Source organism: Pelodiscus sinensis, chromosome 2 (genome assembly GCF_049634645.1).
Source record: "Pelodiscus sinensis isolate JC-2024 chromosome 2, ASM4963464v1, whole genome shotgun sequence".
Classification (NCBI taxonomy): domain Eukaryota; kingdom Metazoa; phylum Chordata; order Testudines; family Trionychidae; genus Pelodiscus; species Pelodiscus sinensis.
Window position 1 is genome coordinate 69,885,725 of NC_134712.1, and position 23,378 is coordinate 69,909,102.

At 43.5% G+C, this 23,378-nt stretch overlaps 1 protein-coding gene across 1 annotated transcript in view; it reads left to right on the top strand.

Annotated features, from left to right (window-relative positions):
• The window catches only part of PRKDC (protein kinase, DNA-activated, catalytic subunit), a 195,881-nt gene that overhangs the window by 106,403 nt on the left and 66,100 nt on the right, over nt 1-23,378 (top strand). The window contains exons 56-62 of the mRNA XM_006112163.3: nt 1,804-1,902; nt 4,384-4,594; nt 5,701-5,890; nt 12,613-12,828; nt 16,073-16,185; nt 18,950-19,081; nt 22,946-23,125. Of these exons, the coding sequence (XP_006112225.2) occupies nt 1,804-1,902; nt 4,384-4,594; nt 5,701-5,890; nt 12,613-12,828; nt 16,073-16,185; nt 18,950-19,081; nt 22,946-23,125 (1,141 nt within the window). The remainder of the gene's footprint in view (nt 1-1,803; nt 1,903-4,383; nt 4,595-5,700; nt 5,891-12,612; nt 12,829-16,072; nt 16,186-18,949; nt 19,082-22,945; nt 23,126-23,378) is intronic.

The window sequence follows — 23,378 nt, forward strand, 5'->3', positions numbered from 1 at the left end:
GTGCTGGCTAATACTCCTAGAACTCATCACACTAGTTCTAACAACTTGTCAGTTTAGTGTTTAATAGATTTCTTAAGTATTAGATTTAGGTTTTTTGAGAGAATCCTTCCCTTTTTGGATACTTGGACCATGCTGCAGGCTTCAAACTATGCACTTGCTGCCCACAATCATTTTTGATCATCGATGCCCACCAGTGTTTCCTTGGAGAAGTTTGTATCCTGATGAATTACAAAATCTGCCTGACATTCCTCTGTAGTCCACTAGTCCGCTGAAGAGATCCACTTCATGGATACCATAGTGCAAATAAGTGATAGTCACTTAAACACCACCTTATACTGGAACCTACTGACTGCTAGCTATACTTACCTGCATACCTCCAGCTTCCATCTAGGACACATCACATGATCCATTGTCTATAGCTAAGCCCCAAGATACAGCTGGATTTGTTCCAGTCCCTTAGAGACAAAGATCTCTAAGATCTTTAGCAAGATCTTTAGCAAGCATTCTTAGAACTACGGTACTCACCTGGGGAAGTGATGTCTCCTCTTCTCAGTTCTATTGCTTATATTCTTGCACCATCCCCCAAGCATTGATTGTCAATCACTGCAGTGAAAAAACATAGGGACTTTCACTCGGAGAAGAAGAGAAAGTTACTGATTTGTTATTGGAAATTCTTTGAGATGTGTCATCCCTATGTGTATTCCACTATTCATCCTCCTTCTGTGCTTCAGAACTTCTCTTGTTTATGGCAAAGAAGGAACTGAAAAGACAGTTTTTTAGCCCTGCCCTTAATCCTATTGGTCACAGGCATTAAGTAAGCCAGTGTATATGCTAGGCCAATGTGACTCTACTTTCAAATTCTCTGGGTCTGGGAGCATTGTGCACATGAGTAAACACACAGTAGAATACAGATGGGCACCACGCAGCTCAAAGAACCTCCACTTACAGATCAGTAACTTTCTCTCACCTGTCATGGATTTTGTGAATTATTTAATATTTTAAAGCACTTTGAGACTAAGTGCTAAGTTTGATTTATTATAGGAAATTGGTCTTATTTCACACCCTATTACTACATTCCTTTGCAGTGTATTTCTGCCTTCTGTTAAATTTTCATAGGGTAAAGAAAAGAGCTTGCCTTCTGTTGGGGAAAAAGATCACCCGCACCTTCAAGTAGTGTTTAGTGCTAAGAATTCATTCTGGCAAAACACTCCATTGGGAATTGGGAATACCTTGCAGAACTGAACACAAAAAATGTTATTTCTGGCCAGTAATTGCATATCTTCTCTGAAACATCAGTTGTATTGTTTCCAGCAGAAATTTCTGATGAGTAGCATTGCTTAGTTTCTTTCTACCTCTTCCTTCAAAAACAAAGAATCTAAAATACAATCACTCTAGATGACTCTTCTTCATCAATCTTGGGATCATGTGTCTGCTGGCCACTTACACTGCAGTGAAATCACAGCTATAAAACAACAAAATTTAGTATCTAGCCAAAATCAGTGCTATACCTTCTTCTTGAGTTTAATCTCTCCAACTACACTGCAATAAAAAGCTGTATAAACCCATGTTTCTGCTAGAGTTTTGCAGTGGGGAAGCTAACATTCTTTTTAGTTATGTGTCCAAAATACAAAACAAATCATTTTGGGACAGTGAAGGCAGCATGTATAAGCCACGTGCACTGCAGTGAGGCCAAGTTGAGACTGTTTGGGCATGTGGCTTGATTTCTCCTTTTTTCCCCTTTTTGTTGCAAATTGTATGAGAGAGACGTCAGTAAGACTGTCTTTATTTTTTATTTCACATCAGGGATCCAGAAAGCCAAGGAGATGAAGATTCTCACGAAGTGTTTAAACTAGCAAAAGAAATGCTACTTCAGGGACTAATGGATGAAAACTCTGGACTACAGTAAGTTAGCACTCTGAATGCTATGATCAGTCATCTAAGATGATACTCTTGAATATGATTTAGTTTTGTTTTGTACATCATATTTGTAGGGGTTTTTAGGCTATTAAGCAGTAAACAGTATATGTAGTAGATACACCTCACTCAAAAATTTCATGTTTGTTTCTGAAAAGTGATCTCTTGTTTTTCCTTAATGTTTTTTTAATTGGAAGATATAGTTTTTTATATTTCAGTTTCTGATTATATTTCATGAAGAGGCTTGGCAACACTATTGCTATTTATCATGTTTGTTTATGGTCACCTAAGGGCTAATCCATTGTGAGGCCCAATTGAGCTAAACACTCTACAGGCGTAGGAGATGTCCCTGTCCTGAAGAGCTTACAGTCTAAATCAGCGTTTCTTAAAGAGGCAGTTGGAGGTGTGCCACGGAGAGAACAGAATAAAAAATGGCTGCCCTTAAAGGGACAAGCCTCCTTTTTGGGGGGGGAGCAGGGTCAACAACTTTACCCTGGGGGCTTTTTTTTCCCCTCATAAAAAAAAATATTGTTTGGTGTTCCTCGGTCTTAAAAAGTTTAAGAAACACTGGTCTAAATAGACAAGCAAGACATAAGGCTTGGAATGGAGTCTTGGAAGGAATGGAACACACATGCACAATAAACCTTGTGATGAAGTCAAAAGTCATATAAATGCACAATTATTTTTGGGGATTGTGGGTTTAGTTAGGAGGAGATATGATAAATGGAAAGGAAAGGGAGGTGAGGAAGACAAGACAGGGAAGGTGAGATGAAGAGGCTGTGAGGATGGAGGGACTGGGAGAGGGTTAGGGCAGAGAGTCTAACAACATTCAACAGTTTTGACTGGAATGTCCAAAAGTACCTGCTTTGGCTGCTTCTGCTTGAACCAGATGGAGCCTCTGGCTGACTGCTCTCTGCAGTTCTCTCCCAAAGACATGTGCCTTCCTGCCCTTCCAACATCTTCTGGGTTCTAGAATCCCCAGACTGGGCATAGTCTTCATTATACATTTCTGAGACTGGGGCTTGGTGGGGGGAGAGGTGGCTTTGGATGGGCCACATTTTATCCAATCCCATTCCAGACTTTGGCATCTTTTTGTCCTAGCTTCTGATACGATATCACTAACTGTGACACATTTGGCAAATACAGACAATAGTATAAACTTTTAAAAGTACAGTAGAGCCTCATTTTACTGGTTTAATTGGGACTGGGGCCAGATCAAGTAATCAAAATACTAGATAAGTTGGACAGTGTAAAAATATGATGCAATCAAGTGGCCTTAGAGGATATATCCCATTTCTGATCCTGTAGTCCTGGTTGTTGAGTAAATGCGGTGAGTTGGTTAAGGGAGGGTCTTATAAATGAGGTTCTATTGTATAAAATTAACAAAAGGTCAACATTTTAGGAAGTATGTATGTATTCTATTCTGTTTCATTATGTTTAGCTGAAATATTGAGAATCAGAAAAAATGTTAACTGGCACCTGGCCTGACCAGAGCAGCCTGATGTGGTGGACCATGCCTGGCTGGGCTAGAACATCCCTCTGCCGATGGCGTGGTGCAGTGGGCCCTGCCTGGCCCGGCCCACTGCACCATGCCATGGGCAGGGAGCTTCTCCAACAGCCTGTTGTCCATGGTGGGCTGGTTAACCTATTAAAACATATAGTTTAACCAGTTAACATTTTAAATGGGATTTTACATTCCGACTTTGTCTAAAGCCTATTAAGTCAATGGGAGCCCTAAAGCAGTAAGTATATTTGGTTCATATTAGACTTAATCCTATATTAATATAAAACAGTTCTTATGCCAGGGTACGTCTACACTAGCTTGTTAGTTTGAGCTAGGTAGGGTAATTAGGACAAGCGGGCACGGAGTTTGGACTAAGGGGGATTTAAAAATGGCGGCGCCCGAGAAAATGCATACGAAGCACAGGATATTTAAATCCCGGGCTTCATTTGCAACTCCGCTTGCCCTAAGTACCCTACCTAGCTCAAACTAACGAGCTAGTGTAGACGTACCCCGAGCACTTTTGATCTATAAAAATAAATTAGATCTGATGTTGGAGGAAATTTTTGTTTTCCTCTTTTATAGTGAAATCCAATAGGAAAAAAGGTGTGTTTAAATGTCTTTGCCCACAATCTCTCTTTTGTTTGGATGAAAATGAGTTAATAATAATAAGTAAAATTCAAACTGAGAAAATATAAAACAATTCTTGTGACCGTATTAAAGCTTTTAATATCATTTAGATGAACTTCAGATTGGGGGTGGAGAGAGGAAAATGAGATGGTTAACCTAAGCCAGTGTGACTGTTTGAGGTAAAGAAGTGAGAAATAAATAACTTGAGAACTAATCCTTCTTACAGATTTTGTTATTCATTTAAAAAAAAAACTTGGAAGTTTTAAAGTCAAGCCTTATGTAACTCTATAGTGTTCCATTTGTTGGTTTCCAAATATGTCTCTCCTCTCTCTTTACAGATTGATTGTTAGGAATTTTTGGAGTGATGAAACTAGGTTACCTACAAATACCCTCGATCGTATGTTGTCTTTGTTAAATTCCTTATACTCTACCAAGATAGAAACCCAGTATTTGAGTTTAGCGACGAATTTTCTGCTTGAAATGACCAGAAAGAGCCCAGATTATTCTAGAAAAATATTTGAGCATCCACTTTCTGAATGCAAATTTCAGGTAAATTATAACTTTGTGTAATACTTTGTGCAGCAGTGTCTAGTTATCAGTGTAGTAATACCTTAGCAAGAGTTAAACAGAGCTGTAATAATGAAGGAGACTTGAACGTGTGCTCTGTGCTATAAAGATAACAGCTGAGATAGTTATGGGATATTCAAATTCTTAGAAGTTTGATATTTATTTTAGGAAAATAACATTTCAAATGTAAAGTTTTTTTTATTTTAAAAAACCAAAGATAATTATAACAGAAGTGATTATTACATATGTTGTATGCTAATTGTCAGAGATCCTTTTGGTAGACAATGCATTGTATGCCTTAAATAAAAGGGCACCTATAGCTTGGAAAGATAAGTTAATAAAGAATCAAGATGATGGTTCAGGTGTTATCACAGCAGAATTTATGCTAAGTGACTGTTGTGTATTTGAACCAAGATCTTACACTGTTACTGAAATACAAACAGTTGTCATATGTTAAGGAGTCCAGTCAATGCTGAATTTAAAGAGGTAAATTACATATTAATAAGGCTGGATTAACTCTTCTGGGGCCCTGGGGGGCTAGTAGATTATGTAGGCCCCCACCAGGTTCTGGGCTGGAGACAAAAATGAGGGGTTCAGTATATGGGAAGGGGCTACCATGCTATGGGGTCTGGGAGCGAGTGGGAGGTGTAGGTTCTTGGGAGGTAGGATACAGGAGCTGTGTGGGGGGTCTAGATGTGGGAGTGGAGTGGAGGATTGGGGAATCTTACCTGGTGCGTCTCCCATTTGGTGGGCGAGAACAAATGGTTCCATGCTACCGTGCACTTCCATTGACTGGTGTGTGGCAGTAGCAGGGGAAGTGGCAGGGGAAAAGCCTGCAGGTGTGTGCAGGGATATAGAGCTTCTCTGCAGTCATGGTGATGTGGCTGGAAAGGGTGAGGGAACAGCAGCATGTAGTACTGCCTCTCTCATCCATTAGGCAGAGCCAGCCAGGAATACAGCCTGGGATCCTGGGCTTCAGCCCCTAAAGCCTCTTTTATAATCCAGCCCTGGATACTAGCCATTTTATTTCACTGCTGGAAAAAGTTTCAATTCATTTTGCTTTTACTATGATCTTTTTACATACATAGGACTTCACTATTGATTCCAACTGGCGTTACCGAAGTACTGTTCTCACACCAATGTTTGTGGAGACTCAAGCTTCCCAAAGTGCCAAGAGGAATCGGTCTCAAGAAGGATCCCTTTCAACTCATGGGTCACTAGGTGGTCAAGTGAGGGCTACCCAACAGCAGTATGAGTTTACACCAACACAGAATGTCAGTAAGTACAGATGACCATGTGCTGGAGCTCTCCTGTTTCCCAAAGAAACAATTCTGCTTCCTTTTGTGTATACTTCTTTTGAAACAAAGGTACAAGTGAATATAATGCTTTCTTTTCTAATCTAAACACTAGCCAGTTGTAAATTGAAGTATGTTAGGGTATGTCTACACTACCACCCTAGTTCGAACTAGGGTGGTAATGTAGGCAACCGGAGTTGCAAATGAAGCCTGGGAAATACCCTGTGTAGACATACCCTTATTGATTTGTTCCAATTCAAAAATAGTAACCCCTGGACGCTTTCTTTCCTTCGGTCTATTTTTTTAAAGTATCATATCCAGTTTAAAAGATTGGCTGCTTCTTCGAGTGCTTGTTCATGTTGATTCCAAGCAGGTCACAAGCACGAGTGTTGGAAACTTTTTCCCCTAGCAGCTACTGTAGGGAGCAGCTCCCCGCTTGCTCCCACCCACCAAATTAGTGCATCTATACTACTGCCAACCCTAACTCCTCCCTCAGTTCCTTCTTACCGTCCGTGATGGCATTGGAACCTCCAAGTTGTCATACCTTGGCAAGCTTCTAGTCCCTAGTGAATAGTGTTTCATCTTGTTTTCCTCCTTCAGTCGAAAAATCTTAAAAAGAAGTGGGCAAGTGCCCAAGGACTGTTAGTCCCTCTGGGGCGCTGGGGCATTCCTAACACCCCAGGCTTCAAGTCATGCACTGTATGTAAGTGGGCTATGCCTAACAGCAACTCACACAATATGTGTCTCTGCTGTTTAGGTGAAGAACACTGCACTGAGAAGTGCAAATCTGCAGGAATTTCAAGGACTGGAAGTGTAGGCTCCAGCAACTCTTCATGGAGGGGGTGCCGAAACTCCTCAGGCTGAGAAATTAGCACTGGGGCCAGCTTGCTGTGTAGCACCCTGGTCTCAGTGTGTGACACTGTGCCAAGAGCAGGTGCTGCCAAGGACTCCTGGTGCTAGAGCCCTCCAGTGCCAAAGACTACAGTGCCAAGGCACCAGTCCATTTCTCCGGTGCCACGTGGCAGAAAAGAGGGCAGAGGCAGATCACCTCATAAGTTACACCCACAGCAGGGCCAGGCATGGTGTAAACAGTCCAGTGCAGGAAGTCCAGAACTTACCGTCAACTCAGGGGCATGGCCATTGAGTCCGACACATGGGCTTTCACCGGAACATACAAGTCCAATGCAAGTATTGAACTTGCCATCGATGCCCAACACCTATGAGGCTGCCCAGGACCTCATAGACATTTTGGAGACTGAGGCATCTAGGGTGCAGATTAAACCACTGGCATCGCTGAAACTACACCATTTGAGGGGCAAGCCCACTATGCTGTGACACCCACAGTCTCTGGAATAGTGATAGAAATGTAGCCGTGTTAGTCTGGTGTAGCTGAAGCAAAAAACAGGACTATGTAGCACTTTAAAGACTAACAAGATGGTTTATTAGGTAATGAGCTTTTGTGGGCCAGTCCCACTTCGTTCTTCCTCGTCCTCAGATGGGTCGCCTCTGCTGGCAGAGTGCACGACACCAGCAGCCACAACAGATACTCTGTCACTGGGCTCCCAAGATGGGGCGAGATTCTCCAAGACCAGCACTGAGTTGAACCATGGTGCTCAGTGTTGAGGTTGCGTTTTTGGTCCTGGACCAGGTTGAGATCAAGAGGGAACCAGAACTGTTCCAGGTCTCGATTCTTCCGGTACCAGTCTAGGTCTCCAAGGGCATCCACTTGCACAGCACCGACACTAATACTGGTATCATCGGCAGCACATCGGTTTTCACAGAGTCGGAGTCTAACGCAGCGTCGATGTGTTCCTGATAGAGCCGCACTGACTGTAGATGTGAGCCCCCCACCCCTTCCCCCAGCACCATGGCAACCACAGTGGCTGCCCTCTATACAATGGCCCTTCTGTACACCCTGGGCATACCACCAGTCCCCGGGTGATGGTCTCTACGAGCCACTGGTTCCATTCTCCCTGGGATAGACATCACTCAAGGGCACCTTCGGCTGCTGTCTCGCCCCTCAGGAGGGGATAGCTCCGCTAGCTGAGGCCCCAAGCCAACTTTCATGCCCAGATCGGTAGAGGAGAAGGCTTATGCCCACCATCCCCCAGAGACTTCGGGAGATAAGCTACCACTGCATGCTGCTTCTTCCTCATCCCTGGATGAAGTGGTGGTGGGTATCTCCATGGTGGCGCCCCCTCCAGTTGATCATAGGGCATACCAAGACCTGTTGCACCAAGTAGCCCAAAACATGAACCTCCCTGTGGAGGAAATAGAGGAACTGGAGGACCCCATGGTGGACAACCCATCCCAAGAAGGGTCATCAAGGGTGGCCTTACCAATTATAAAAATTATTCAGTCTGACTACATTCATACCTCCCACAGAAAAGGGAGTAGAGAAGAACTACTTTGTCCCTTCCAAAGGGTTGCGAGTTCCTATTTTCTCACCCCCTTCCTCCTCCTCTTGTGGTGTCAGAGAGAGAGAGGCAGTTCCAGCCCCCCAGGCCAAAAAAGCCAAAAAGATGGACCTTTTCGGGTGGATGCAGGAGGAGGTGGTCTGTGCCAGAGTCCCATTCTCCAGGCCTTTCCCAAACTTGCGACTGGTGATGGACGCCTCTGACACGGAATGGGGAGCCCACATCAGTGACATGTGGACTCAAGGTATGTGGACTTGAGAGGAACTCTCCCTGCACATCAATGGCAGGGAGCTGTGGGCAGTCCACCTCGCATGCCAGGCCTTCCTACCCCATCTTTCGGAGAGTGGGGAGAGAGAGAAGAGGGACAATCCTCATCCTGTCCAACAGCACAATGACAGTGTCCAATATAAACAGGGTGGGGCACGTTCCCCTCCCCTGTGCCTGGAAGCCTTCAGTTATGGGAACTCTGTATTGGGGTGGATATTCACCCCACTGCCTCTTACCTCCCCGGGACACAGAATACTCTGGCGTACCAGTTAAGCAGATCCTTCACCATCCACAAGTTATCTCTCAGGGGGAATGTGGCCCTCCAAATTTTCCACAAGTGGGATTTTCCCCTCCTGGACCTGTTTGTGACACGTCAGAACAGGAAGTGTCCCAGGTTCTGCTCCCTCATAGGGTTAGGTTGCAGGTCCCTGGGGGATGTTCTCATCACCCCATGGCCAGAGGGCCTGCTTTATGTGTTTCCCCTGTTCCCTCTGGTGCACAAAGTGCTTTTGAGGATGAGGGAATTCAGGACCTCCCTCATCCTCATTATGCCAGTCTGGCCCACTGTTTCATGTCCCTGATGAGCCTCTCTTGTAAGAGACTGATCGCCTTCCTGCTGTATCCGGATGTCATAACGTAGGACTTGGGCAGACTTTGCCTCTCAAACCTGTGGTCCCTACACCTAATGGTCTGGAAGCTCCCTGGTTGGCAGCAGCAGAGCTGCAGTACTCAGAGCAAATGCAAGAGGTCCTGCTGGGGAGCAGGAAACCTTCCACTACGGTTACCTATCTGGCTAAATGGAAGTGCTTGTTTGTCTGGGTTGCCCAGAAGGGGATCTCTCCCACAGATACCCAGGTCCCGCTCAGGAGCTATCCTCTTCCTCAGTCAATCACATGGCGGCTATTTCCACTTTTCACCTGGGCCCCGGGGGCACAAAGCTCTTTGCGCACCCCATGGTCAATTAGTTTCTGAAGGGGCTGGATAGGTTTTACCTGCATGTCCATCAGCCTGTCCCTCAGTGGGACCTTAACTTGGTCCTGAACAGGCTCACAGGGCCCCCTTTGAGCCTATGATAATATGTTTGTTATTACACCTCTCCCAGAAGGTATCATTCCTTGTGGCCATTAGGTCGGCCAGACGGGTGTCAGAGTAACAGGCACTTACCTCCAGACCTGCCTACACAGGCTTTTTCAAGGATAAGGTCAGGCTACACCCCCATCCCAACTTCCTGCCAAAGATGGTGTCTCAGTTTCATGTCTCCAAGGACATTTTTCTCCCGTTTTTTTACCCTAAGCCCTATGCTTCCAGTAAAGAGCAGTCTTTACGCATGCTAGCTGTTAGGAGAGAATTGGCTTTTTATTTGGACAGGACAAGGCCTTTTCGTAAGTCCCTCTAGTTGTTTGTGGCAATTGTGGAGAGGCTCAAGGGCCACCTACTCTCCACCCAGAGAATTTCTTCATGAATAACCTCCTGCATTAGGGAGTGCTATAGTCTGACTGGAATTCCAGTCCCTCCTCTCACAGCCCATTCCACTAGGGCACAGGCCTCCTCTATGGCCTTTCTGACTCAGGTCCCTATTTTGGATATCTGCAGGACTGCCACATGGTCTTGAATTCATATTTTTGCCAACCATTATGCTCTGACTCAGCACGCTAGAGAGGATGTGGCTCTTGGCAAGGATGTTCTCCGCTCAGTAGAAGGTTAAAATTCCAACACCACCTCTTGGGGTTTCTGCTTTGGAGTCACCTAAATGGAATGGGCATGAGCAATCACTCGAAGAAAAAACAGTTACTTACCTTCATAACTGTTGTTCTACAAGATGTGTGCTCATGTCCATTCCAAATCCCTCCTGCTGCCCCTTCTTTGGAGTAGTTTGGTAAGAAGGAACCGAGGGGGTTGAGGACCAGCAGGGGTGTATATTAGCTGTTATAGCGGTTCCACTCCAGAGTGCTCCCCTGCTGGTCCAGTGGGTACTGCTAAGGGAAAAACTTCCTACATGTGCATGTAGCATGCATGTACCTGCATGTAATGGGTATGAGCAACACAACTTGAAGAACAACAGTTACGAAGGTAAGTAACCGTTTTCAGAATCATCTCCTTGGCCACCATTATTCCCTGTCTGGATCCGGGTGACTGGTTACCTGCCTTTGACATGCAGGATGCATATATCCACATATTGATCTTTCAATGTCACAGATTCACAGTGGCTCAGATTCACAGTGGCTAACAAAAGAGATTCACAGTACCTCAGATTCACAGTGGCTAACAAAAACTATCTGTGGCACTCCCCTTCAGCCTCTCCACTGCCCCCTGTGTATTTACCAAGTGTATGGCAGTGGTAGTGGTCTTCCTGCGCAAGAGGGGTGTCCAGGTACTCCCCTACCTCTACGATGGATTGCTGATAGCAACCTCCCTGAATAGCTTCATGCATGTTAGACTCACGTTAGAGCTGTTCAATTGCCTGGGCATCCTCCTAAATGAGAAATTGGTTTTGAGTTTGGTGCAAAGAATAAATATCATTGGAGCAACTCTAGACTCAACTCAGGGAAGGGTGATACTCCTAGAAGCGCAGTCTCAGGTGATACGGAACTTGGTGCACACTCTCACCCAGTATGCTGTCTCAACCATGAGGACATACCCCAGCCTTCTGGATCACATGGTGTCATGTTGCCATGTGCTCAGATATGCATGACTGCACCTCAGACCCCTCCAAAGGTGGCTCATCTCAGTCTACGTACGAATGTGTGACAGTCTGGATTTGGTGGTGTCCTACTAAAAGCCCACAGGGAAAGGCGCGCCTAATCCTGGTGGCGCCAGTGTGACTGTGCCAACATTGGTTCTCCACTCTACTCTGTCAGTGGAGACACCAATAGCCCTTCCTTTGTCCCAGACCACCTAACTCAATGTCAAGGCATCTCAGACACCTGAACTTGCACTCTCTCCATCTCATAGCATGGAAGCTAGATGGTTCAATCCTTTAGAGCTTCAGTGCTCCGTCCAAGGGGCAGGAGGTTCTTTTGGGAAGCAAGAAGCCGTCCTTTAGGGTGGCATACCTGGCCAAGTGGAGGAGGTTTTCTACCTGGTATGCAGAATGAGATCTCTCCCGCATGAGTACACCCATCCCGGTAATATTGGATTATCTTTTGCATCTACAAACACAGGGCTTAGCCACCCACCTGTCAAGGTTCACCTGGTAGCTATGTCTGCTTTTCACTCTGGGTGCTCCCAGTGTTCCCTTTTTGGTCATCAGATGGTAACCTGCTTTAGGAAAAGGTTAGACATGTTATATCCATCTTCTCACTTACCTCTACCTACGAGGGACATTATCTTGATGCTCAATAAACTCATGGGAACCTCACTTGAACCAGTGACTGAGTGTTCATTGTTTCATTTCTCCATGAAGGTGGCCTTCCTGGTGGTCATCACCTTGGCAAGGAGGGTGCCTGAGTGGAGAGCTCTTTGTTCGGAACCCCCTATATGGTTTTCTCAATGACAAGGTGCAAGCTCAGGCCACCCCTGAACTTTTTGCCAAAGGTGATCTCCCAGTTCCACCTGGGTCAAGATATCTTCCTCACAGTTTTTTATCCAAAACCATACTCCTAATGCTAGACAAAGGGTGCTGCACACACTGGACATGAGAAGGGTCCTAGCTTTCTATACTGATAGTAAAAAACCATTCAGGAAATCCACTCAGCTATTTGTGGCTGTAGTGGAATGGATGAGAGGGGATCCGGTCTCTGCACAGTGTATATCATCCTGGTCACGTGCCGCTTGAGGAACATTACTCATCAGACTTCTTCACTAATGAGTAATGTTCCTCAAGTGGCATGTGACCAGGATGCATCACTGAATTTGGTCTACTGGTTGCACCAACATGTGAATGCTGATGCTTCCCTTCCTCATAAACAGATTATTAATATGGGCACTGTACACTTTTTAGAGGGAAAGTGACCAGTTTTGTACATATTTTGACTTAAATGAAGTCACATACTGGTATATTATTTTTCTATATTTTTTACAGGTGGAAGAAGCTCTTTTAACTGGCTAACAGGAAGCAGTATTGACACATTGGCAGAATATACAGTCCCTTCGTCCTCTGAATCATTGTCTTCATCCATGCTGTTTGTTAGCAAGCGGAGTGAGAAATCACAGAGGGCAGCCTTGAAACCATTGGGGCCCAATTTTGGGAAGAAAAGGCTGGGTTTGCCTGGAGACGAGGTAGACAGCAAAGCTAAAGGTATCTGTTACTCTTGGGGAGCAGGACATTATTCTTGGAATGTTGTAATAAAAGCACAACCTGGAAATTCTATTTCCTCTACTATCTGATGTAAGGAGCATGTCAGATGTGAGTCTTTCAGTGTGAGTGGGCTACTATCCCCTACTTAATATGTCTGTCATTCATTGTCCCAAGATAAATATATCAGATGTGACTATTTGTGATATAGGTGCGTGGTCATTGAGTAGTTGATTTATTTAGGTGTCTACGAAGTGCAATGTTATTAGCTAAAATAATTGGGTGGTTGGATCCATTGTCTAATACCAACATTCCTTATTTATGTTCCTTGTTCTAAGATGACCAGAAAGCAAATGCCAGGGAAATCTATATCACCTTGTGCCCTCTAATTTCTCTGATTATCTCCCTAAATAAACCTAACAAGTAGTTAAACTTTAAAAGTTTTTTTTCCCAAATAATTTAAGTAGTGAACATTTTTCAAATGGATTCAAATTTGGCAGTCTCTGAAAATAAGCTTTCATTTATCCGTTCCATATTTTGAAAACACTAGCATCGTTCTTATTTAGAGTTCTTTTTGTACAGTTAGTTGGACTTGAACTGGAAGGGACCTCAGGAGATCATCAAGTCCCGTCCCCTGCCCTTGATCAAGCACCGTCTAGAATAGATCATCCCTAGTCCAGCCTGTTCTTAAATATCTCCCGTGATGGAGATTCCACAACCTCCTTAGGCAATTTATTCCTGTGTTTAACCACCCTGATAGTTAGGAAGTTTTTCCTAATGTCCAACCTTAAACCTCCCTTGCTACAATTTAAACCTGTTGCTTCTTATCCTATCATCAGAGGCCAAGGAGAACAATTTTTCTCCCTCCTCCTTGTATCACCCTTTTAGATACTTTAAAACTGCTATCATGTCCCCTCTCAGACTTCTCTTTTCTAAGCTAAACAATTATTTTAGTCTTCCCTCATACGTCATGTTTCTAGACCTTTAATCATTTGGGTTGCTTTCTCTGGACCTTCCCCACTTTCTCTACATCTTTCTTGAAGTGTGGTGCCCAGAACTGGACACAATACTTCAAGACTTAATGAGCATGGAGTAGAGTGGAAGAATGACTTCTCGTGTCTTGCTCACAACACTCCTGTTAATGCATCCCAGAATCATGTTTGCTTTTTTTGCAACAGCATCACACTGTTGACTCATATTTAGCTTGTGGTCCACTATGATCCTATATCCCTTTCTCCAGTACTCCTTCCTACACAATCACTTCCCATTCTGTATGTGTGAAACTGATTGTTCCTTAAGTGGAGTACTTGGCATTTGTCCGTATTGAACTTCATCCTATTTACCTCAGACCATTTCTCTAGTTCAGTGTTTCCCAGTTTAATTTGGCCACGGGACCCCTAGGGTTTTTGTCTTAAAAAAAAAAAAAGTCCCATTACCGCATTTCGTTGAGGAAAAAAAAAAAAAGCCCAGGCGCTGCGGTTCTCGTCGTGGCTCGGTCTCTTTAAGAGAGGGTGGAGGAGTGCCGGCCTTTCGTGGAAACCTTGCTTTCACTTCGCGGAACCCCAGGTTCCACGGAGCACCAGTTGGGAAACACTGCTCTAGTTTGTCCAGATCATTTTGAATGATGACCCTATCCTCCAAAGCACTTGTAACCTCTCCCAACTTGGTATCATCTGCAAACTTAATAAGCGTACTCTCTATGCCATCATCTAAATCATTGATGAAGACATTGAACAGAACCAGTCCCAAAACAGACCCCTGTGGAATTCCACTTGTTATGCCCTTCTAGTAGGATTGTGAACTATTAATAACTACTCTCTGAGAATGGTTATTCAGCCTGTTATGCACCCGCCTTATAGTAGCCCCATCTAAGTTGTATTTCTCTAGTTTATTGATAAGAAGGTCATGTGAGACAGTCAAATGCTTTACTAAAGTCTCGGTGTGCGACATCCACCGCTTATCCCTTATCCACAAAACTTGTTATTCTATCAAAGAACGCTATCTGATTGGTCTGACATGATTTGTTCTTCATAAATTAGGGGTGTAAGTGACTATTCGACTAGTTGACTATCCGATAAGCAAAAGCTTATTGGGTAGTTGACTAGTCACTCTCTCCCCCTCCCCCCCCCCGGCCCTTGCTGCATCCATCACAAAGAGGCAGCAAGGCGGGGAAGAGGAGGGGATACTGGGGGGAACCGGCTTAAAAGCCGGTTCCCCCCAGCTGCAGCTCCATGGGATGGGACGGGCACAGTGGCGGCATTTCCTCTTTGAAATGTACAAGAGCCCCAGCAGAGGCTCTTGTGCATTTCAAGATTGAAACACCACGTGGAACCCAGGGCCAGCCCGGCATTTTTGCTTTGAAATGTACAAGAGCCTCAGTGGGGGCTCTTGTGCATTTGAAAGAGGAAGTGCTGCATAGAGCCTGGGGTCAGCGGGGAACTCGCTGCTGGCTCCAGGCTCCATGAGACGTTCCAACTTTGAATGCACAGGAGCCCCCACTGAGGCTCTTATACATTTCAAAAGCGGAACGCACACTAGTCCTTATCAAATAGTCGATGGAAAACCCATTTTCTATCAGAAATCCAAATTTAAAAATAAAAAGTGAAGCAGACAGCTCTGAAGATTAACTCCTTCAGCATGGACTATGCATGTATATCATGCTGCCCAAGGTACTTCAACCCTGTTTTGAAAGGAACATACATAAAATAAGTACAGTTTCCAATCTATCCATAGTCTTCTTGTAGAAGGTGCTAGCAAATGTGTCTGCTATGATGATGTAAGTTGTTTCTGAACAGCTGTTTACAAAGAGTTGAACTGATATCAGACTAATTTCATATGAACAGACATTGGACTGTCTCTTGCCAGTTCCTATCCTGGGTTGGATTTGAACCCACAAAGCTTGAAATGGAAAGCTGTATAGTCTATTACCAAATCTTTTGATTTGTTTAACTCTATAGAGATCTGAAAACATGCTGAATGCTTTTTAGAACTTAGATAAAATACAGTACCTAGCTTGAGGAGCTTAAAACCTATTTTTCAAATAGACAGTAGTTACAGACTTACAGTAGTACAATTCACTCACAACATTTTACATACTTACAGGTCAGACATAGAATGTAGATGGGAAATGCTGATTAAAATTGGATGATTGAAATAACTGTTAAGTTTGTCTTTAAGGGGGATAGCTTTAAGGGTGGAGATTCAAAACAAGAGTGTAAATTGTTGGAACTTACTCATTATGTATTAGGTATAGATGAACGGGCAGAAATTCTAAGGTTGCGGAGGCGTTTCTTAAAGGACAAAGAGAAACTCAGCTTGATTTATGCAAGGAAAGGTGTCGCTGAACAGAAACGAGAAAAGGTTGGTTTGCTTCTTAATAATTAGTGGTCAAAATCTTTGAGTGATAGGATTTGTTTGCTGTGCTTGAGAAGTCTGATATTTTGTCTATAGAAGCATCATATAATTGGAAAATTATGGTGGTGGGTGCCATCAGAAGAAACTAGATAGGCTCAGTTACAGAGATGGTATCTGAAGTTATGAGTTGCAAGGTGTATATCATTTATATGGGTAAAGCTGAGTGTGAACTAAACTTCCCTAGTACGGAAAGCACTCTGGGTTTCTATTCCAATCTTCAGTATTGTGTGAGGGTACTGGATAGGGATGTTAGTGTATAGTTATAGTGATAAAGAGGCAGCAGTGTAGAGAGTTTGGGGGGCAGTCAGGCTCCATGGAGCTGTCTGCTCTCCATGCCCCCCCACTCCACTGCCTCTTAGAGGCAGCGGTGGGGTGAGGCGAGGCGGGAGTTGATGCTTGGGGAGATTCGGCTTAAAAGCTGGCTCCCCCCTGAGCACCAGCTTCATGGAGCCACCTCCTCCCCCCCCCCCCCCCACTGCTGCCTTTGTATCAGAGGAAGCAGCATGGTGGGGTGTGTAGGTGGGATGCTGGAACAGCCCCTGTCCACATGGAGCTTGGGCCCCCACGGACAGTGGCTGCTCCATGGGATGCAGCCTTTGTCTGTAAGGAGCTTGCTTCCCCCCCTCCCTGCCCTGTGGACAGAGGCTGCTGTCCCCTCTTTCCCCTCCCCCTCCCCCCCGAGCTCTCTTCACAGACTGGTTCCTGCTCGCTACCCAGCGCTGCTGCCTCTGATACAGATACAGCAGTTCTAGATGGCAGGGGCTCCCAGGGATTGGGGCTGGGAGCACACTGCCTGCCTTCCCCACTCCCAGGACCATCAAATAATTGTGTAACTGCTAAGATTTTGTGCAGTTACACAATTATTAAATTAAATATCTAACATCCCTAGTATTGGACTATGATTTTTGTGTACCATTTGTATCACAATTCCTGAGTGCAATGGTGCAAGTTAAAAATGGAAGCGCTATTCCTCAACTGTTATGGTGCACTGTGAAACTCTTAAATGTTTCTTGTATGCATAAGGCATAATTTTCCAAATAAGATGTCTTATTTAGGTGCATAACTTTAATGTGTCCTAATAATCAGGCCACCAGCAAGTCCCAGTATCTTCATTGAGAGTTGAGGGTACTCATCACTCTTGAAGATCAACCACCTTATCCTTATGTCCCTACCTATAGATTTATATTGACTAATTTTAGATAACCTACATTGGAAAACTGTGGCCACAGTTTGTTCTTTGCTCAAGATGTGTAGGTACATGCAAACCTGGTATTATACCCACTGAGCCCTGTTATATATGTCTGACAGAGTTCTCCCTCAGATACAGAATATGAAATGGCTGGTAGAATAACCAAACCTAAAATGTCACATAGCTACTACTATGCTAGGTGATGTTTGTCCCATGATGGACTCCTGGGCACTGTGTTATATGAATAATATTTTAGCCTGTGTAAAGTGTGATACTGGATTTCTTTCAGGGTTTATAGATTGCAGATTACTGTGATAAAATCCTCTAAAACATTTGTAGCACCTGTTTATTTAATCCCTTCATGTTAGTTGTGTGTGATTCATCTTTCTCATTTTTTTGAGAACTCTTAATAGCTTTAATAAGGGTCATGTTGCTAAAAATAGTAAGCACTGTTGCATGGAAACTGATATAGCTGGACAAAAGTGTACTTAAGGAGAGAAGTACATCACATCAGTATTGTCATGTCTGATGGGGCAGCAGGAGAAAAGAGATGCCAGCCAAGAGGAATTTCTTATGTTCTGAGAGCACTAAAGCTCTAATTCCCCATGACATATGTCTTGTGATCTTTTGAGAGTGTGATCTATTTAGGAGATAAAATGGGGCAAAGGGGTGTGGAAGTGAGAGATGGGAAGCCCAAAACACGAGGAGGAAGAGGTAAGATTTGAGCGTAAGGAAAGAAATTGCTATTCCTGCCTCATACTAGCACACAGACTTGTTCAAGAAATGCTATTCTAACTGATCTGGATAGCAGTAGCAATATGTATACATATTTTTGCAGGGGAGGGAGTATACGTCAAACCTTTTTGCTGTTAATCCTCCCTTAGGCCTTCTTGCCAAAGCCCATTGGTATTTTCACTTATGTAAAAGGAAGAAGGCAGAGAAATCTGGAGAGAAGTAAAGGCTTGTGTTCATGAGTGGGTTGTACCTATTTAATTTAAGATGTAATTTAAAACTGATTTAGTCAAACTGATTCAAAAGACTAGTTGGATAGTCACAGCTCAGTTTAAAGCAGATTTCTATTTGTTTAGCTTAAATTAATTAGGAGTAAGTTTACGCTAGAATAAAAACCACCATTCTTAAACAGCGAGTCTATAGATTTGCATTGATTTAGGTAAATTTGGTTAAAAATTGATTTAAGGTAAACTAGTGCCACTTCTGTAGACAAGGCCTAAAATGCAGTCATACTATGTAGGGGTGAAGATACCTTCAGGAAGAAGCTTTAGTTTTGGTTTACCTTTACAGAACAAGATCATTTTGTTTGCATTTAATTCCTGATTATGATTTCTGTAATTGCTTTTAGACATTAACACTTGTGACAATTTTAAAAGGAGATGTTAAACTTGGGTAACACTTATTATGTCTCCTCCATTAAACAAGAAACAGGTTTCATTTAGTAGGTGTAATGTGATCTTTCATTTCTATGCATAAGCAAAGATGCATTTTTGGTGGTAATTGTTGCAGGAGATAAAATCTGAGCTGAAAATGAAGCACGATGCTCGAGTCACACTGTACAGGAGTTACCGACAAGGAGACCTTCCTGATATCCAGATTGAATACAGCAGCCTAATCACTCCTCTGCAGGTTGTGGCACAGGTCTGTTTTTTGTTCTCTGGTCATTAACTGAATATTCCAAAATTGTTCTCTGTAAAGCAGATTGAGAGTGTGACAGCCAAGCTTTTTTCAAAAGGGTTCATAATTTGTGACATTGCTATTACCACCAACTTGAAACACCCTAAATAAGTCAGATTTTCAAGTTGTGGGTGTTCAGCACTTTCTGAAATTCAGGCCCCATTAAGTTGTCTTTATTTGGGGCATCAAAAATGAAGAAAAAGGTGTAGCTGACTTTTGTTTCCCAGTTGAAATAGTAGCAATTATGAATTGGATTCTTTTTTAGTTTGATGGTCAAGCTGTCATAATTATTTAGTTACCCTTGCCCTCTTCCTGCCCATCACAATACTGTAGTCAGGAATAAAGGTGCATAAGTTAGGCTCATTCATTATTTTTGTAAACTCTAGTCCCATCTTTTGGTGGGTATCTGCTCCCAAACAGCCAGGTTTTCAGGGGAGATAGGGAAGGACTCCTGAAAGGAGCTACTACTTCTCAGAGGCCTTTCAAATGGCCATGCTGGGTAGTATGTGAAGAAAAAAAGGTTACTTACCTTCTCATGTCAGTTGTCCTTTGAGATGTGGTGTTAATGTCCATTCCAGTCAGGTGGTGTGTACAAACACATGCACGGTAACCAGATATTTCCCTTTAGCAGCTAGCCATAGGGTCAGTCTGCTCACCCATGGCTTCATGGCACCAAATATAGAGCCTTTCTCGCTTTCCCCTACTCAGTTCCTTCTTCCCATCTACTTTAACAGAGGGGAAGGAGGGTGGATATTGGAATGGACACAAACCACGTGTCTTGAAGAAGAATAGTTACAAGAAGATGAGTAACCATTTTTCTTCAAGTGTTTGTTCATGTGCATTGCTGTCAGGTGACTTTCAAGCCCCCAAGTTCAGGTGGCAGAGTTGGAGTCTTGCTGAGTCCTATCCAAATGCTGTATCATCCCTAGTCTGGTTTGAATGGTGGTGCCATCAGTCTGGAGAGAACTAGGTTGAGATCCCAGGAGGGTTGGCCTTCATACTTGAGGGAGTGTGTAGAGACCTTTTAAGAATCAACTATGGGTTTACAAACATTGAGCGGCCATTTATACCCACGTGGAAAGCTGAACGTCTGCTAAATAGACCCTTATGGAAGAGACTGAAAGCCCTTGCTGTTTGAAGTGGAAAAGGTATTTTAGAATTAGTAGAACAAAGGTCTGTCCCATTTTTTGTTCCAAGCTGGGCAATATGTTAGCAACCAGTCATAACTGAAGAGGTCTCAATCTGAGTCTGGCGTGTTGCATTATTATGTACATGCTGCCATGTGTCCCAGTAGTTTCAGGCAGATCTATCCCATGGTAGTGGGGAACTGTCTCAGGCCCTGAATAACAACCAAGGCATGAAACCTTGCTTCTGGGAGGTATGGCCTTGCTTCGTTCGAGTCAATACTACCCCAGTATACTCTATCCTTTGGACAAGGGGCAGAATGGATTTCACCTCGTTAAGGAAGAGACCTAGATTTTTGAAGTTAGTAACTCTGATTCATTTTACGTGAGCTGTAACCTGAGTCCTGGACTGGCCCTTGATGAGCCAGTTGTCAAGGCACAGAAATACTTGTACCTCGTGTATGTGCTGGAACTCAGGGCCAACTGCCATACACTTTGTGAACACCCAAGTTGCTGTTGAGAGGCCTAACAGGAAGACTATAAATTGATATTGGGGGGTGGTCACCACAAATCTAAGGTATTTCCTGTGGGGCTGATAGATCACTATATGGAAGTATGCGATCTTCAAGTCGAGAGCCACATACCCATCTGCTGGATCCAGGAGGGGATTATGCAAGCCAGAGAGACCATGCAGAAATTGAGCTTCTTTACAAACTTGTTGAGTTCCTGTAGGTCCAGACTTGTCTTATAGGTCCAGACTTGTTGCCCTTTTGGTATTAGGAAATATGGGGAGCAGAAACCCTCACCCTTGTATTCCTGAAGAGCGTTTTCCACGGCCCCTATAGCAAGGACCGATTGCACGTCCTGATTGAGGAGTTGAGGTAATAGTGATAGTCCCAGGTGGATGGGGACCTTCTGTTCCTGTTGCAGCGGGACCAGTACAAGTTGGACTCAGACTCTGCGGTATCTGTGAAGGAAGACCATGGAGGAGCCATGCTGAATACTGAGCCTTGCTGCCTAGGACTCTGGGATCTGTGTGGGTGACTGCCTGTCCAGCACAGTGATAGAAATGTAGCTGTGTTAGTCTGGTGTAGCTGAAACAAAAAACAGGACTATGTAGCACTTCAAAGACTAACAAGATGGTTTATTAGGTGAGGAGCTTTCGTGGGCCAGACCCACTTCCTCAGATCAAATAGTGGAAGAAAATTGTCACAGCCATATATATTCATTTTTTTTAATTGTATCCTTTGGTATATATGGTTGTGACAATTTTCTTCCACTATATGATCTGAGGAAGTGGGTCTGGCCCACGAAAGCTCATCACCTAATAAACCTTCTTGTTAGTCTTTGAAGTGCTACATAGTCCTGTTTTTTGTCCAGCACAGAGGAGATATGCCACTTGAAGGTGCCCTGGATGTGGCTGGTGCTGGTAACTTCTCCAGTCTGAGGGGAAAGAACAGCACTGTGCAATGAAGGAGTTTGTCATTTCTATTGAATATTATCTTTCTAATGGTCCTCTCCTAAACACTTCAGGCACAAAGTGTGAGGCTCACTTCTGGGCATAGTGATAGAGATGCAGCCGTGTTCGTCTGGTCTAGCTGAAACAAAAGACAGAACTATGTAGCACTTTAAAGACTAACAAGATGGTTTATTAGGTGATGAGCTTTCGTGGGCCAGACCCACTTCCTCAGATCAATTTGTGGAAGAAAATTGGCACGACCATATATACCAAAGTGATACAATCAAAAAAAGTGAACACATATAAAATTGACAAATCAAATTTTAGAACAGAGTGAATGTGAGGGGGGAAGGTTAGTGTCTGTGAGGTAATGACATTAGGGGTGATAATCTTTGTAATGGGTGAGATAATTGTCATCTTTGTTGAGACCCATACATAAAGTGTCAAATTTAAGCATGAATGACAATTCTGAAGCTTCTTTTTGAAGTCTGGAGTTAAAATCTCTCTGAAGCAATGTGCATGTTTTAAGGTCATTGAGAGAATGGTTAGTCTGGCTGAAATGGCAAGCAACAGCTTTTTCTCTGTGAGAGAGCCTGATGTCTGTGTTATGTGCATTGATTCTTTGGTGAAGTGTCTGAGAAGTTTGTCCAATGTACATAGCAGACAGACACTTTCGGCACATGATGGCATAAATTATATTTCTGGATGGACCAGAATATGTGTTCTTGATCTTGTAACTAACATAGTTCGGTCCAATGATGGTATCAACAGAGTAAATGCATGAAATGGAATGCATATGGACAAAAACTCAAAGAAGAATAGGATACATTCTGAGCCCCCAGCTCTAGTCCCTCCTATCAACACTGTTATATACGTTCACTGGTTTCATAGAAAATGCCTTATTTAATACTGTAAAAGTACAGGGTCACATGTCTTGAACAAAACAGTGACATTTAGAAGATGCTATGTTAGGTAGAGCTTAAAATCTCTAATATGGTGGCTTAACGAAGAAATATGATTAGGAGAAGAAAATTTATGGTCTCCACCCCCCTCGCCTCTTCCTACAATCTTCTCAAAAGACTTTGGCACTTCAAATTTGGTCCACTTTGTCTGGAATACACCATTCTTGGCATACAGTGAGGTCACTGAAATTATAGCATTGTTACCTTCTTTCTAGCACACTCAGCTGAAAACCAGTTATATTGCCTTAGTCACTTATCCTGTGACCTTACTGATAATTTACAGAGAGATCCAGCACTGGCCAAGCAGCTCTTCAGCAGTTTGTTTACTGGAATTTTGAAAGAAATGAACAACGTTAAGAGTCCTTCTGAGAAAAACTATATCACCCAAGAGCTGCTGCAGAATTTCAACCATTTTCTGAGCACAACAGTGTCTTACTTCCCACCATTCATAGCCTGCATTCAGGTAAAACTTTGTGTGATATATTGTCTGATGAATTGTGCTATCACAGCTAACTCCAGTAAGTGCATTTTAATCTTGTTAGAAGGTTAAACTGAGGAAGGGGGATAGAGTGTAAATGGAAGCAATGGTGAATGAAGATGGTAAAATAACTGTTCTATAAAAGTGAGAACTAGATGACATAGCAGATCCTTCTACAGTTTTGTATTCCATCTGCACAAAACAATAGGTACCAGAAATCTTAACTACATGACTTTGA